Source organism: Miscanthus floridulus, chromosome 11, assembly GCF_019320115.1.
Source record: "Miscanthus floridulus cultivar M001 chromosome 11, ASM1932011v1, whole genome shotgun sequence".
In the NCBI taxonomy this organism is placed as follows: Eukaryota; Viridiplantae; Streptophyta; class Magnoliopsida; order Poales; family Poaceae; genus Miscanthus; species Miscanthus floridulus.
The window spans coordinates 100927521-100943848 of NC_089590.1; the positions used below are offsets into that span (position 1 = coordinate 100927521).

General features: G+C 41.2%; 2 protein-coding genes across 2 annotated transcripts; both read left to right on the top strand.

Moving 5' to 3' along the window:
- Positions 1-1374: 1374 nt before the first annotated feature.
- LOC136492851 (transportin-1-like) lies at positions 1375-14260 on the top strand. The gene is made up of 29 exons (XM_066488902.1): positions 1375-1718; positions 2965-3252; positions 3355-3444; positions 3664-3741; positions 3811-3891; positions 4131-4181; positions 4388-4473; positions 4773-4839; positions 4926-4982; positions 5081-5110; positions 7023-7086; positions 7195-7313; positions 7747-7860; positions 8335-8433; positions 8635-8760; positions 8879-8953; positions 9065-9136; positions 9267-9377; positions 9613-9696; positions 10326-10433; positions 12068-12169; positions 12252-12314; positions 12392-12466; positions 12721-12792; positions 12883-13007; positions 13136-13187; positions 13268-13336; positions 13428-13487; positions 13577-14260. The coding sequence occupies exons 1-29, from the start codon at positions 1542-1544 to the stop codon at positions 13658-13660; spliced, it is 2679 nt and encodes an 892-aa protein (XP_066344999.1). The 5' UTR covers positions 1375-1541; the 3' UTR covers positions 13661-14260.
- Positions 14261-15291: 1031 nt separating this feature from the next.
- On the top strand, positions 15292-15952 carry LOC136494254 (small ribosomal subunit protein uS17c-like). The gene has a single exon (XM_066490428.1). The coding sequence runs from the start codon at positions 15410-15412 to the stop codon at positions 15836-15838; it is 429 nt and encodes a 142-aa protein (XP_066346525.1). The 5' UTR covers positions 15292-15409; the 3' UTR covers positions 15839-15952.
- Positions 15953-16328: the final 376 nt, after the last annotated feature.

Sequence of the window (16328 nt, forward strand, 5' to 3'; positions counted from 1 at the left end):
TGCTCATACAGTATTTTAGCAAAAAGTTTACAGTGTAACACCGAGGGTGTTACAAATCTACCCCCCATAAACAAAATTCCGTCCCGAGATTTCATGTGCCTAGTGTGGAAAAAGAGATAAGGAATATATTTCAATGTAAACAACTACCTTGATGAACTAGAAAGAAGGTGGGGGTAATGCTTCAAGATATAACTTTCTTGCTCCCACGTTGCTTCATCCTCCGAGTGGTTTTGTCACTAAACTTTGTAGAACTTCACCATATTGGTTCTAGTCACTCTTTCTTTCTAATCTAAGATCTTGATAGGATGCTCAATATACGTTAAGTCAGGCTGGAGGGGAAGTCCTTCAATTTCCATAGAAGGGAGAGAGGCCCAACGGTGGAGGCGGTTTGATGGGTGATGAGCAAGGCGGCGGGGCACCACACGAGTGGGCAGTGTTTGGATATTTGGTGGGCAGGGCAGACAGCGGCGACAATTGACCACAACGTTAGGGAAGGGTGGCGCTATAGTGACGGTGGTGGGACGTGGGTGGTGAAGTCGTTGACGGGAAAGACAACGACTAAGGTGGTGGTGATGGGGCAACGTAGTGCGAAAGGAAAGAGAAGGAAAAAGAAAACGAAGCTACAACACAACAATAATAGGTGCTCGATGAGAAAGATTGCGAGAGTGCTAGCAACCTAGGTGGCAGTGGAGGAGGAGCATAAGGGCAGTCCCAATGGTGTATTGATGATGGTTTCTATCCTCATTAAATAACTTGCCACGTAGGTAAAACGCTGACATGACAACGTAATTAATGAAGAAAGAGAGCAAAAATCATAGAAATGATTTTCTCATGAAGAAATCAGGTCTTCTCTTGACCCAATACATCAAGAAACCATAAAATCGCTATTAGGGAGAAACCACAAGTTTCTAGGGGGCTCGTGCCGCACTCTCATTGGAGAAAAAAGATAGAGTTGAGAAAGAGAAAGAGAAAATAATTATTACTCATAGAAACTATGTGTTGGAAAGCACTACTTTTTTAGTACGATATCCTATATTATAGAAACTACTAGTTTTTTTTATTGGAACTGCCCTGAGGAAAACAGAAGTACTTTTCCTAACGCTCGCACGTTGATTAAGGGTCCTCGTTTATTTAGTCAAGAGGACAATTACGAGGGAACGAGACCTTGTAATCTGGTTTATATAATTACGTAACAAATAATATTTTGAACATATCCTTCAATTTTTGTTATGTAAAATAATGTATATACCTAAGTAAGATGAAAAAAAAAATCTAAGTGCGATAGAACAAGTCGACCACGAGAGGAAGTTGAACTAGTTGCTGAGCGAAGCAGCAAAAATCCTATCAATTATAGTCATATATACATAGAACCCCTGCGCTTTTCACTAGTTTGGGTTTGGATTCGTAGCTTCGGACACCCTGAGGCCTGAGCTCCTCCGATTCCTTCCTCCTTCACCTCCCCTCCTCCCCCAGCCGCCGCCGCCTCATCTCATCGACATCGCCATCGCCCACCCCCCCGCTCCGTCCCCCGGGGATTGTCGATGGCGGCGCCGGCGATATGGCAGCCGCAGGAGCAGGGGCTCCACGAGATCTGCACCCTCCTGGAGGCGCACATCTCCCCCAACTCCGACCAGGCCCGCATCTGGCAGCAGCTCCAGCAGTACAGCCAGTTCCCGGACTTCAACAACTACCTAGTCTTCATCCTGGCCCGCGGAGAGGTGAGCCTTCCCTTCCTCCTAGTGTCACCTTCACCTCAATCGCTCGCTGGCTTCTTCCGATCGCCACGCCGTCAGCAGAGCCTAGGGTTTTCTCCGATGCTACTAGAGATTTGAAGCTAGTTGTTTGACTCCATAGACCCCTAGGTCGCCACTGGAGTTTAGCGCTTGGATCGCACGTGCTAACTTATAATCCAAATCGATATTGACATCCTGGTGTTTTAGTGGAAATGATAACGTACGTTGTGTGTGCTATTTGTGTACACACAAAGGTGGAAAAGATGCGCTGGCAATCAAGCTAAAATTTCAGTGCAGACCTAAGGCTCTCTATGTAGCATTTCAGTTTCATTCGGTGGTAATTTGAATTGTCGTGTTGTGGCGTCGGAGGTTCAAGTAGGGCTTAGCCTACGCAGATATGTGCCGATGCACAGTAAGAGATGAGAGCTTGTTTCCATGCTAATCTTTTATGTCTGTCCTACTTGCCGCTGCATCATTGCTTATTGTGGTAATGATTTCTCAAATTGCCCAGAATATTTAAACTGCAAATCATGCGATATTTTTAGAATCCTCGGGCAGTCATGTGTCCACGTCAAAATCTTGCTCAGATGGCTAGTTATTTGGCCTACTTGAGTTCTAGTAGTATTTGAGTTTCGACTGGTGATGCTCCCACAGAGATTTAAGTAACCACTGGAGGTGAGTGACGGCTTGCTCCCACTGTCTAAAACATTTCCTTGTAACTTACTTAGAGATACAGATAATAGGAAATATCTATACTTTTATGTTGTTTGGGACTTAAAGGCTCTGTTGTTGTTGTTGTTGTATCTATACTTTTATGCTTTGAGGGGTTGGAGGGAGACCACAGCAGAAACCATATGGTAGCGTTGGCGTGATCTAGACTCTGGAATGATGACGGAAAAAACACATTCAAAGGACTGCCACTTTAACTTTCTGCCTACTGTTTGTATTTTGGTTATTACCGAATTTATTTTCACGTGTGATCGGCAAATATAAGAAACAGTGATAAACAATGAATCGAATCAACGACTCTGTCATTTAATCCCTTGTGTTCTTTTCCTCGCTTATTCGTTCTAAAACCTTTTCGACATTGGGATGTCTTTTACAGGTGGCCATGCATGTAGTTCATAAATTATCAAACTTGTTATGGAGCAAAATTCTCTTTTGATATGACTATGCTTGTAGGTCCAGCTATTTTGTCTTCGGCGTATCTGACATCTGGTGTTTGTACCAGGGGAAATCTATTGAAGTTAGACAGGCAGCTGGTCTACTACTGAAAAACAATTTGCGAACGACTTTCAGTTCCATGCCACCTCCGTTCCAGCATTATGTTAGGTCTGAGCTGTTACCATGTATAGGGGCAACCAATAGGGCAATTAGATCCACAGTTGGAACAGTGATCAGTGTACTTTTCCAAATTGTACGAGTTGCTGGATGGATTGAGTTGTTTCAGGCACTCCATAAGTGTTTGGATAGTAATGACCTGGATCACATGGAAGGTGCTATGGATGCGATATACAAGGTAATGTGCACTCCTGTCATACTAGGGGTTCCATGCATTAAACCAGCATGATGTACTGTATCTTACAATTTGCGTTCTTAAAATCTTTCTTTCTGATGACAGATCTGTGAGGATGTCCCTGAAGAGCTCGATGTTGATGTTCCTGGTTTGTCTGAACGACCGATCAATGTGTTTATGCCGAGAATACTGCAGGTCTATATCCAACATCCAGAAATAGCCAATTACATACCTACTCAATTGACACTTTGACTTCCTCTCTGTAAATGGTCATATTTATGTCTTCGTACACCAGTTGCCTATAATTCAGCTAAGCATGCATCTGTGGTGGACATGTAGATGCTTGAACAGTCTCGTTTAACATATTTATGGGGTTTCATTCTGATACATGCTGCTTTTTTTTTCTTCCTCCAGTTTTTCCAGTCACCACATGCTACTTTGAGAAAACTATCGTTGGGTTGCGTAAATCAGTACATAGTAGTGATGCCATCGGTAAGAGTCCTAGCCCCATCTTCAGCTTATCTTTATCAACGCTTTTGACTCACAGTTAGATTTGCACAGGCACTCTACATGTCTATGGATCAGTATATTCAGGGATTATTCAACCTTGCAAAGGACCCTTCAGCAGATGTTCGGAAACTGGTATTCACCGTAGATAATTACTTATCGTACTAACTTATTTGTTATAATGAAATTGCACATTATGGTGTGCTACTTATTTGCAAGAGAATAAGATTCAAATGCATACAAATGTAATTATTTCATAATTGAAGCAGGATTTATTTTCTAGGCTTATAGCTGATTTGTCAGCAAGCAAAATGGCAATAATGATTTTTCAATGGAACATATCAACTTGTTAATTCTCCTTGTTTATTTGATAGGTTTGTTCAGCCTGGGTTCAGCTCATTGAAGTTCGCCCATCAATTCTGGAGGTGTGTTACGATTGCTGTCTATTAGACTTTTTTCCTGCTCTCACCTAATATGTATTAGTGATGTAATGTAACTAGTGCTCCAAACTTCTCCATTTTCCTATTTTCCCACAATTTTTCTGATGATGTACACAATTTTTGTCTTGACTCATATTAGTTTGCTTATTCCCTTGATGTACTGGATCTAACATTGGATATTGAAACTGCAGCCACATCTTAAAAATGTTACTGAATTGATCTTGCAAGCTAATAAAGATTCAGATGATGAAGTCGCCCTAGAAGCTTGCGAGTTCTGGTATGTTTTCAGTAAGTGAGTGTAATGAGGGCTGCACAACGAATGCACCGATCCTTTAAAAAATATAGAATGCACCTAGTAATGTACATTGACTATCTGAATCTGAGTTATATTGGTAGTACTAATGGGCCGCATACTGTGATGGACACTTTACAACAATTTAATTAACTGTTGGTTCTAACTTTTGAAGTTCACAAATTGTTTTTGTTCAAATCCAAAACTAAAGTCTGAATAACTAACTATATGGCTAGGAATTAGAAGCCTATTATTCTCATTTTTTAATCTGTTAAATCTTTCAGGTCTGCATACTGTGATGTGAGTATTCCACCTGAAGGTTTACGGGAGTTCTTGCCACGCTTAATCCCGGTATATGTCTTTCTTGTACTTCAAATTAGTTTAGCTGTACCCTTGGTGCTGGATATAATTTCTTACATTCCATTTTTTTTTCCTAGACTTTGTTGTCGAACATGGTATATGCGGATGATGATGAGTCTCTTGATGATGCTGAGGTGTGGTAAACTTTTAATATCTTTCATGTTTGATCCAGTGGATCATCAGTGGCAATATCTTATTCTGATAAATATTATATATATACATTTTATTTCAGGAAGATGAATCCTTTCCAGACAGGGACCAGGTTGGTTTTATTCTTTTTGAGCAATATTCATAACCAATAATGGCCTAATTTTATGAATGGCTCCATCTGTGGCCATCCATCGTAGTGGTTAGACCTGCGTCGGCAGAATGAAGTGACCACATTATAGCTTTAGCTCATTTCAGGTCTCTCAGTGAGATCTAATTTTTGGGCGGGGGTGGAGTGGTGTATCAGCAATGCATTGACCAAGCTGATTCTATTTCAGGATTTCTTTTTTTTTGTTTTGCTGTATTTTACTTTTGACTTGGAGAAGGCTTATGATAAAATACCAAGGAATGTTATGTGGTGGGCTTTGGACAAACATAAAGTCCCAACGAAGTACGTCGGGCTTATTAAGGACATGTACAACAATGTTGTGACTAGAGTTCGAACAAATGATGGAGACACGGATGACTTCCCGATTAGGATAGGACTACATCAAGGGTCAGCTTTGAGCCCTTATTTGTTTGCTTTAGTGATGGATGAGGTCACAAGGGACATACAAGGGGACATCCCTTGGTGTATGTTTTTCGCGGACGATGTAGTGCTAGTTGATGAAAGCCGGACAGGAGTGAATCAGAAACTGGAGTTATGGCGGGACTTTGGAGTCCAAAGGTTTTAGACTTAGTAGAACTAAAACTGAGTATATGAGATGTGACTTCGGCACTACTACTCGGGAGGAGGAAGATGTTAGTTTGGAAGGTCAAGTAGTGCCTAGGAAGGATACCTTTCGATATTTAGGATCAATGCTACAGAGGGACGGGGATATTGATGAAGATGTTAGCCATACAATCAAAGCAGGGTGGATGAAGTGGCGGCAAGCGTCTGGTGTCCTATGTGACAAAAGGGTACCACAGAAGCTAAAAGACAAGTTTTATAGGACGGCGATTAGACCTGCTATGTTGTATGGTGCAGAATGTTGGCCTACGAAAAGACGACATATTCAACAGCTAAGTGTCGCGGAAATGCGTATGTTGCGTTGGATTTGCGGTCATACAAGAAGGGATCGAGTTCGGAACGATGATATACGTGAGAGATTAGGGGTAGCGCCAATTGAAGAAAAGCTTGTCCAACACCGGTTGAGATGGTTTGGACATGTGCAACGGAGACCTCCAGATGCACTGGTGCGTAGTGGAATCCTAAGTCAGGATAGTAACGTGAAGAGAGGCAGAGGAAGACCGAAGTTGACTTGGGTAGAGGCAATAAAAGGAGACTTGAAAGGATGGAATATACCCAAAGACTTAGCCTTAGATAGGAGTGCTTGGAAGCTATTCACGTGCCTGAACCTTGATTGCTTCTGTTGGGTTTCAACTCTAGCCTACCCCAACTTGTTTGGGACTTAAAGGCTTTGTTGTTGTTGTTGTTTGCTGTATTTTACTTAATAACTGTTGGCTGGCTTTGTCACTCAGGTGTGTATCACCACACCTCTCACTCACACACACATGCTGGAGGTTGAAGAGGAGGAGATCAGAGCACACACACACATGAACACACGTGAATGAGCTGCTGAACTACTCTGGCTGCAGCTAGCCACTTCCTTCATATAGAAGCAAAGATTACAGAAGTCAAACTAAGGGCCATACTGATACTGCCCACTACTTATTACTGTAGCCATACTACGCACTATATGTCACTATAGCCATACTCCCAACTACTGCTGTCCTATTGACAGGAGGAAAGGGAGGGAGCAGTCACTATTCCTATGCTCCTATGACAAAAGAAAGATGTGAGAGCAGTAGAATATCTAACAACAACAGGAAAGCTTAACCTTGCAGCCATATACTGCTGAATTGTAAACGCACATAGCATATTGCAGACTTGTCTGTAGTTAATTCTTTTAGAAGTCGGTTAACACTATCAATTATAAAGTATAATGTGAGCCTCTTCCAACATTTATTTACACAATATGTAACAGGATTTGAAGCCCCGCTTCCATGCCTCTCGATTGCATGGATCAGAAACTGGAGATGACGATGTGAGTTTAGAATTTGTTTCTTTTTAAGCCATTTGGTTTTGATGGCTTTCGCCATCACTTTACTACCTCATCTATGTTTAAGTGTTAAAAAAAATACTGGTGTTTCGAACAGGACTGACTGATGATGCTGTAAATGTCTGGAACCTGCGGAAGTGTAGTGCTGCTGGGTTGGATGTTCTCTCTAATGTGTTTGGTGACAGCATCCTTCCTACTTTAATGCCATTGATTGAGGTAACTTGTACTTCTGATTTCTTTTTTGGAACTGTACTTCTGATAGTTTAGTAGTGGTGCTTTTTGTTGAAACAATTACTCAAATGGCCTGAACTGGAGCCTTTTGCATGGCTCGTGGAAAAGCATTGTGGGTTTATGATTTCCTTATTATAGCCCTATTGTTCAGGCTCTGTGTTTAGTTGAAGACAATGTGAAACTCCTCATTAGTCACTGAAAGTTATTATTATTAGCACTAAATAGCATGGCTTGAAAGCCCTAAAAGCCATTCCTGAATGTTTCCTAGTCATCAAAAGTGCAAAAGTAATTCATAATGTAAAACTATTATTGCAAGGTTTCTTCAGAACACATTTCCTGATTATTTGATGGTTGGATCTGTGCTGATCTTAAACTTGCATCTTTTGGTTAAATATACACCATTTTCTGTAATTTGCAGCAAAACTTGGCTCGAACAGATGATGATTCTTGGAAGGAGAGGGAAACTGCTGTTTTGTGTCTAGGCGCTATAGCAGAGGGGTGCATTAGTGGTCTATACCCGCACCTTCCTCAGGTAATTTTAATGAGTAATGGATAATTGTGGCTATGTTCATATGGGCTGCAAGGATAGTAGTCAAATATCTTTTCTTTTCTATAAATGATTAAATGTCTCATTGTGGTAGATGACGACGTGCTAAATCTTCTTTATACCACCATAAACACTAGTATTACATTTATTAAAGGCAGCTCTATAGACTTAATGCTTGATTATGGTATGAATCCTTGAGAACATAGCTATGATTGCTACAATATGTGGTGATTTTAAAATGCCTATTGCAGGGGCATTCTATTGTTGCAATCTTAGTATTTTCTGGATAAATCGAAACTCAAAATATTCATTATTATTATTACTCAACTATTTTTATTAGATTTGTTGCCCTCTCTGCAATTGTGGGTTATTGTGATTTTTCTTATTCTCTATACTGTACCACAATGCATCTTGCTGTATATGTTGTACGTTTTATAAGATATCTTCATTGAAATGCAGATTGTTGTCTTCCTAATCCCCCTTCTTGATGATAAATTTCCTCTTATACGGAGTATTACATGTTGGACGCTCTCTCGATACAGCAAATTCATTGTTCAGGTAACATGGCACATTTGTTCCCTGATATTATTCTTATTCCTTCCATTCTAGGGTTTCAGCAGAAGCTCATTATGTTCAAATCATATTTTAGGAATGTGGAGTTGACATTTATGCATCATCTTTTGGAGAAGTGTCACTTTTGCATTTTTAAATTTGTACATTATGGTTCTTATAGAACTGTATTCTTGTCTCCAAATGCAGAGCCTTGATCATCCAAATGGACGTGAACAATTTGATAAGATTCTCATGGGATTGCTCAGAAGGATATTGGATACTAACAAAAGAGTGCAAGAGGCTGCTTGTTCAGCGTTTGCTACTCTTGAAGAGGTTATTGACATATTTTAGCATGCTTTCCTGTTTTCAGGGAATTGCGTAAGAATTAATATTATGCATGCAAGTAACTTTAGCAGATCCTCATCTGTACATATTGGTTTTCTGCTTTCAGGAAGCTTCCGAAGAATTAGTACCCCACCTGGAAGTAATTTTGCAGCACCTCATGTGTGCCTATGGAAAATACCAGGTTCTTCGAAATTTAAATAATCTTATTTTGTGCATGCACTGATTGTTATCAAGCACTGCTATGTCAGCTCTCACATTCTTATTTCTAGTTTTATGTGTTGCTTCTGAGCAGAGACGAAATTTCCGGATACTCTATGACGCCCTTGGTACCCTGGCTGATGCTGTTGGAGCAGAATTAAATCAGGTGCAAAATTTTCACAAACTTTCACTGGTTTCTTCTGTATATCGTGAAAAATCATTTCGGTTCTTGATGCCATGTTCTCTTGTATGTCGATTCCTTGTGAAGATACTAATTCGTCTAAGTTGCTATGCAGGCGAAATATCTAGATATATTTATGCCACCTTTAATCATGAAGTGGCAGCAACTTTCCAACTCTGACAAAGATCTATTTCCACTCCTTGAATGCTTTACATCTATTGCACAGGTACTGTGGTTTTAATCTGTGGAAACCATCTATGTAGTTCTTATCTTACCTGGAAATCATCTATTGCAACAGTTTGGAGTAGGAGCTGCTTTTAGTTGCCTATTGTGGTTCGAAACTAGAAGAATGTGAATAATTAGAAGACTTTCTACAGTTTTGGATTTTTTTTTCCCTGAGCTGTTCCTAAGATGCTCATGTACTAATATTGGGACTTCAATGCCTTATGTTTAATCTTCAGGCATTGGGACCAGGATTTGCTCAGTTTGCGGAACCAGTGTTTCAAAGGTGCATCAATCTTATCCAATCGCAACAGTTGGCAAAGGTCTGTCTAATCTTTGCCTTCTATAACATATTTGAGTCATGTTCTCTGTGAATCGCTCATCTCATCCAAGTATGCTACCTTTTCATGCAAAGTCCAGTGTCACAATTATTTGTTTTTTGTGAGACCTGATCAGTGATTTTTTTCTTTTTCCTTCTCATTTCAACCACAGTTTTATTGTACAGCCATACTAGCGCAATGATGTACTTACTGCTAATACCAAATTTCTATAAAAAATGAGACCATCTAGTTGCTGACTAGATGGTTGGTTAACATTGACTGCTCAATCTTGCTTATCATGTCAGATACATATCAAATTGGAGCTGTTCAATCGTGCAAAACACACATTATTCTAGCTGTTTCACAGAATTGGTGAAACTTATTATATAATGTGTCATGGTTCATGGAAGGAATTAGATGTTCACCTTAGTGGTTACGTGGCCCGTGAGCTGTTTCTATGTATTTTGGTCACTTGTAAGCACAGAAATCGTCTTCCAACATTGTTATGTGCTTTCTGAGTACCCTGGATCTTGGTCATCTGAAAAAACAATAAATATGATAAGCTACAAGGTCAAGTCACATATATGACTCATACATTTTCTTTTCCTTTATGATTTCCCTCCAATGTGCAGATTGATCCTACTGCAGCTGGTGCGGTGTATGATAGAGAATTCATTGTTTGTTCGTTGGACCTACTGTCAGGACTTGCAGAAGGTCTTGGCGCTGGTATTGAAAGTCTTGTAAGTTCTTGTCTTTGGATATGATATCGTTTTTCCTTCCGAAGTACATTTTAGACATGATCACATGAACACACACCACTCACATACCCACATGGGTGCGTCAGGGGCGGAGTTAAATTATTTAGTCATTGGGGACAATCATACTATCATATTGGGGCCATGCTGTAATATGTACTTAGAGGAGGAATTCACTATTATTATAGCAGAACTATAGTGGATTAATCAAAAGCCATCGGGGCCAGCTGGCTCTGATGGAAGCACGTAGCTCCTCCCCTGGGGTCTGTCCTAGCGCACATCTAAACTAGGGAGGGCTACCCAGAATGAACCCACATGCACACGCTGGGTCCTGAGGAATGGTGAGCCCTAAGATCTGAGTGCGCTCGATCCTAAACAACTGACCACACTTGGTTCTCTTTCAGTAGTATCTGTTGCTTTTGCTGTATACACATAAATCTCTTATTCCATTTGAACTTGTTAATGTCAGACAATACATTGATTGTCCCAATATGTACTGTATTGTTTACAGAAATTATCAGTTCTATTACATGGGGCTGTACCATGTGTGCTGAGTAGATTGTCCAGTTGGTAATTTTGCCGGGTAGCTGAGTTTAGGCATTTTGTCTGTTTAGCATGTATCCTGGATGAATGTTAGGTGACTCCTCAGGTTTGAGATCTCACTTCTCACCAGGATGGCTGGATATGTTTTTCTTTTCCATCTGGAAAGAGTTAGTTCCACTTGTTATGTTGGCTTTACTGATTACTGTCATATAGCAAAGTTTGAGTTTATTAAAACTAAGTGCTGATGCTTGGCCATGATGCTTTGTGCGGTAATGTAATTGGATTAAAACCAGAGCGCAAGTATGAGACCAATTGTTTGTGGGAGTAAATTGAGCCAAAATTATGTTTAGGGGGTTAATCATACAAAGTGGATTGTTCAAGGTTGTAAAATGGTTTTTTTTCATCTATCTATCTATACCTAGTATAGTACACACACACACACACACACACACACACACGTCTATCCGTCCCTCGGTCCGCCATCTCTTTTACCTTTGTAGCCTTGAGTTTGGGCTTGCAAAAACCTTCGGCACACCATTCATCTCATGGCCTGGCTGCCCGAGCCTGTGTGCGTTGTGGCACACCTATGGGCATGTGGTTCGCCTTTCACCTTTCTTAAACTCAGAGCAGGTGCACACAATAGCCACCCATTTAAGTTGAGCGCTGAACCTCCCTAGGGCCAGCATAGTGTCCATGCTCAATTCTGTTCAGGTGAACAGTGCACGCGTGTTCCTGTTCACAACGGGGCTCAGGATGGGTATGTTGCTCGTTTGTTGGTTAGAGATTAGATTAGATCAGATTGCATTGTTTTCTATTTCCTTAATCTAAGAGAGGTTTATTAAAGGTCAAGTCTTCCCATCTCATCAAGCAAAAAATATATTGAAGTTCCTAGTTATCTCCCTGTCCTTGTGGTATGGTCACACTATTGGGGTTTAGAGCCAAGTAAAGTATGGCCATGACATCTACACTTTTTTGAAGGGCAATTACTGCTTTTCCTTTGTTTGCTGATTATATATACTTAAAATTTTAGTACCAAATATGCAGAAGTTTGATATGCCATCTTTATTTTGTTGTAGGTTGCACAGAGCAGTTTGAGAGATCTACTTTTGCAATGCTGCATGGATGAAGCAGCTGATGTTCGACAAAGTGCCCTTGCCCTTCTTGGAGACCTTTCTAGGGTTGATCTCATACCACCATAGTTCATATTATCTTGAGATAATTTTCACACTACAAAAAAATTAACACTCTTTGTTACACTAGGTTTGCCCAATACATTTGCATCCACGCCTTCAAGAATTTCTTACTGTTGCAGCAAAGCAACTGGTAAGCATATTCTGTGTGGTCTATATGTTGTTATCATAATTATCTTGATTCATTTCTCACTCATAACTTCGCTGCAGAATCCTCAGTCTGTGAAGGATGCGGTATCAGTAGCTAACAATGCCTGTTGGGCTATTGGAGAATTAGCAATCAAGGTTAGTTTCTACTTTTATACCATTTGGTTTAACCCAGTGCTGAATTCTTTTGCAATCCATAAAATACCTTTTTGTTTGTTTTGATGCTGTTAAAGTTCAAACTGTTTGGCACGGGTTTCCACTTGGTATATGTCATTTATAAAGTTGCAGTGCACCGGCCCCACCACAGAGCTTATTTCTTTGACATATCAGTACCTGATTGGTATTTATGAAGTTCCGTATGCATATATGTGACTGATTTTATTTGTTTCCAGATTGGCAAAGAAATTGCACCTGTGGTGATCACTGTTGTTTCTTGCTTGGTTCCCATTCTAAAATCCCCAGAGGTGAGTGATTTTTAAGGTTTCTTGTGTAATCACGTTTCATTTAAGATTTTAACTAAGTGGCTAGTTCTTTTTTTTCCTTCACATTGACAGGGTTTGAACAAGTCACTTATTGAAAATAGTGCGATCACTCTTGGGAGGCTTAGCTGGGTCTGTCCAGACATTGTGGCCCCTCATATGGAACATTTCATGCAAGCATGGTGCAATGCCTTGTGCATGTAAGTGCGCCCCTTTTCTGGAGTCTTTAAGCACATCCAAAGGGTTAGAGAAGGAAGGATGGTTTTCAAGTGTTTTATCTATGGTTTGTTGCATGATGAATGGAACTTGTTTCTTTGGTGTGATCCAGCATCAGAGACGATTTTGAGAAAGAGGATGCTTTTCATGGACTGTGTGCAATGGTATATCCAGACCTCCTGGTTATGGCTGCATTCTTCCTATCTGGGTGATTTTCTTCTGAAATCTTATTTGGTTACACCAGGTGGCGGCAAACCCTACAGGAGCCGCTGGTTCATTAGCTTACATCTGCCAGGCCTGTGCAAGTTGGACTGTGAGTTGCGATTCCTATTGGATCGGGAGTCCTTTTTAGGTTCACCTATAGCCCTATTGAATTCAATGTGTGCTCTTTGATCTGTGTACAGGAGATAAAAAGTGAAGGTCTTCACAATGAAGTGTGCCAGATTCTGAATGGCTACAAGCAGGTAAAGCTGGCCTCTTTACCCGCCGTTGCATTTGCATTATGTGATGACAAGGATGATAAAATAACGGTGGTAAACTGTTTTTTGTCTAGCTGCTTGGAAACGGTGGGTGGGAACAATGCATGGCCACCCTGCAACCAGATGTTGTGCAGAAATTAGCTAGATATGGAGTATGATGGCAATCGAGAAGCAAGCTCGTGTGGTTTATTCACCTAATAGACCATCTTTATGGTGGAGACAGAGGAGCAGAAAGGGCTATGAGAATATATGTCTGTGTCTGTCTGTGAGGGGTCGTCAAGAGCGCGTGCTGCTGATGCATCTTACATATGTGGCACTTGAGAATCGATTCGGTTCGTTGGGTGGTTGGTTGATACTCCATTGTCCATTGTATACTGGTCTACTAGTTGGTGCACAGCACAGCACAGCACAGCACAGCATTTCCCCAGCGGGAGTGAGTGAGATGGACAAAACATAGTGGTAAAAGGGGGTGTTAATGTTATTGCCTGCCGCAACGGGATGGTGAGAATGTCTGTCAGTTTGTATTGGTTAGGTTGGGTCAGTGGACTTGGTTTTGTTTTTGTCATTCCACTGACCAAACCCACCCTCTTGCTCGCCTCGCCCCGGCAACATTGAGAATACGGGAAGGTTTTGTAGCGTGTAATTCTTTTTTTGGTTTATTACTAGGTGTAGGATTGTTTTTGAGTCTTGTTTGACAGGAAGGGTTTGTATGAAATCAATTCATTGCCCAATAATAAAAGATCGATGGGGTTGGTTTCTCTTGCGACTGCACTTTGCGTTTCTCCCATTGGTTTTGGTTAGTACTCCCTTTGTCTCAAAATAAGCGTTGCTATGGTAGTTGTGCGAGTCAAACATTTTTAAATTTAACTAGGTTTGTAGAAAATATTAGTAACATTTGCATCTATAAATAAATTTGCTATGAAAATATATTAGATCTATCCAATAATACTAATTAATACTAATTGTGTACTATAAATATTAATATATTTTTAGTGTGTGTGTGTGTGTGTGTGTGTATATATATATATATATATATATATATATATATATATATATATATATATATATATATATAGAACTACTATCCTGTAGCTGGCTACAGAATAACTTATTCTGTAGCCACTTTGAGTTATGATAATTACTATGTTAATTTACGAGATTATAGTAACTCCTTACTAAGTGGTTTAATATAACGTTATGGTAAATATCCCCATGTGTTATAGTAACCCAACTATCGTAAATATATATTTATATTATGGTAAATTAGTATATAAAATTATAGTAAATGGAGGTGGCTACATAATAACTTATTTTGTAGCCGGCTACTGAATAGTCTCTCCCTATATATATATATATATATATATATATATATATATATATATATATATAAAGTTAAAAGCGTTTGATTTCTTGGGAATCGACGAGCGAGTACACGATAAAGTTAAAAGTGGCCGTGGTCCTGTTCGTTTGTGTTATAATCCGTACTTTTCGGCTTGTCTTTTTAGTTGGAACAATATTTTTTTTTACCCCAAATCAGTCGGAACAGTGTTTCGGCTCGTTTTTCAGCAAAGCGAACGAGGGCAGAGGGGGTATGCTTCAGTATGAGGTTTGCTTGTTTCTCAGTTGGCATGTACGTATGTATCGCTTTGAGTTTTGTACAAAGATGCACATGTCTAAGTTTGACACAAAGCAATGCCAGTGACTCAGTGAGACAGTGGGTGACACTGCGACACGATGACACGAACGGAACGGGGATAAAGGTCTGGACTCACTGGACTCCCCGCCCCCGAAACCCAACAACAATAACAAAAAAAAAACAGAACCTTATCGGCTTCTCAATCCCCTGACCCTGAGCACGGAACCCCGTCGACTCCGAGCAGAGAGAGAGAAGGACAAGGAAAGACAGGATGCTGCTGAGCTCCCCTTTCGTGTCCGTGTCGGTGTCGCCGCCGCAGTTCTCCCAGCCTTGCTATGGCGCTCGCCCCGCGGCGCTGCGGATCGAGGCGGCCAGGCAGCTGACGGGGCGGGTGGTGACGACCAAGGCGGACAAGACGGTGGGGGTGGAGGTGGTGCGCCTGGCGCCGCACCCCAAGTACAAGCGCCGGGAGCGCATCAAGAAGAAGTACCAGGCGCACGACCCAGACAACCAGTTCAAGGTCGGCGACGTCGTCGAGCTCCGCCCCTCCCGCCCCATCTCCAAGACCAAGCATTTCCTCGCCATCCCGCTCCCGCCCCGCGACACCCGCCGCAAGTCCCAGCTCCTTCCGCCGCTCCAGTCCCAGGCCGACGACGACGACCAGGCGCCGCCGCCGCCGCCCTCGCCCTCCTCCGAGTGATTGATTACTGCCGCCTATGAATTGGCTTGCCTAGCTAGCTTATTGTAACGTCGTCGTATCGTATCAGCTCCTCTGAATCAAAGGTCGAATGCTTGTTTATTTGCTGCTTCCCAATTCCAATGCTCCTCCTATGGTATGATCCATGCCCAGAGGCATGTACTTTTTGTCTGCAAATTTTCTGTAATACAAGAGATTCTTTTTTTTCCCCTACCGTGCCTTAGTCACGTTTTTCATTACAGAGTACAAGGGGCAATGATGATTACCCACCTACTTACTGGGTGCTATTACATAGACATTTTTGCGACTCTAGAAAACGGCTTTACTACTCCATCTTGGAGCAGCGCAACCAACGTGCCTAGCTTGGGCGGCCATCGTCCACTCCCTTGCCTATTTTTGAAATTGTCAAAAGTGGATAACGAACTCTTCATCGTATTTATATGGTCGAGACGGGCAGAAAGCATATTTGGATTATCGCATCTGGAGTACGAAC

Excerpts from the sequence above, each read along its gene's own strand:
- LOC136492851 (XM_066488902.1), top strand. The coding sequence starts at position 1,542 with ATGGCGGCGCCGGCGATATGGCAGCCGCAGGAGCAGGGGCTCCACGAG. Across the intron at positions 4,983-5,080 it reads AGTCTCTTGATGATGCTGAG|GAAGATGAATCCTTTCCAGA; the intron begins GTGTGGTAAACT and ends ATTTTATTTCAG. Across the intron at positions 7,861-8,334 it reads TATACCCGCACCTTCCTCAG|ATTGTTGTCTTCCTAATCCC; the intron begins GTAATTTTAATG and ends ATTGAAATGCAG.
- LOC136494254 (XM_066490428.1), top strand. The coding sequence starts at position 15,410 with ATGCTGCTGAGCTCCCCTTTCGTGTCCGTGTCGGTGTCGCCGCCGCAG.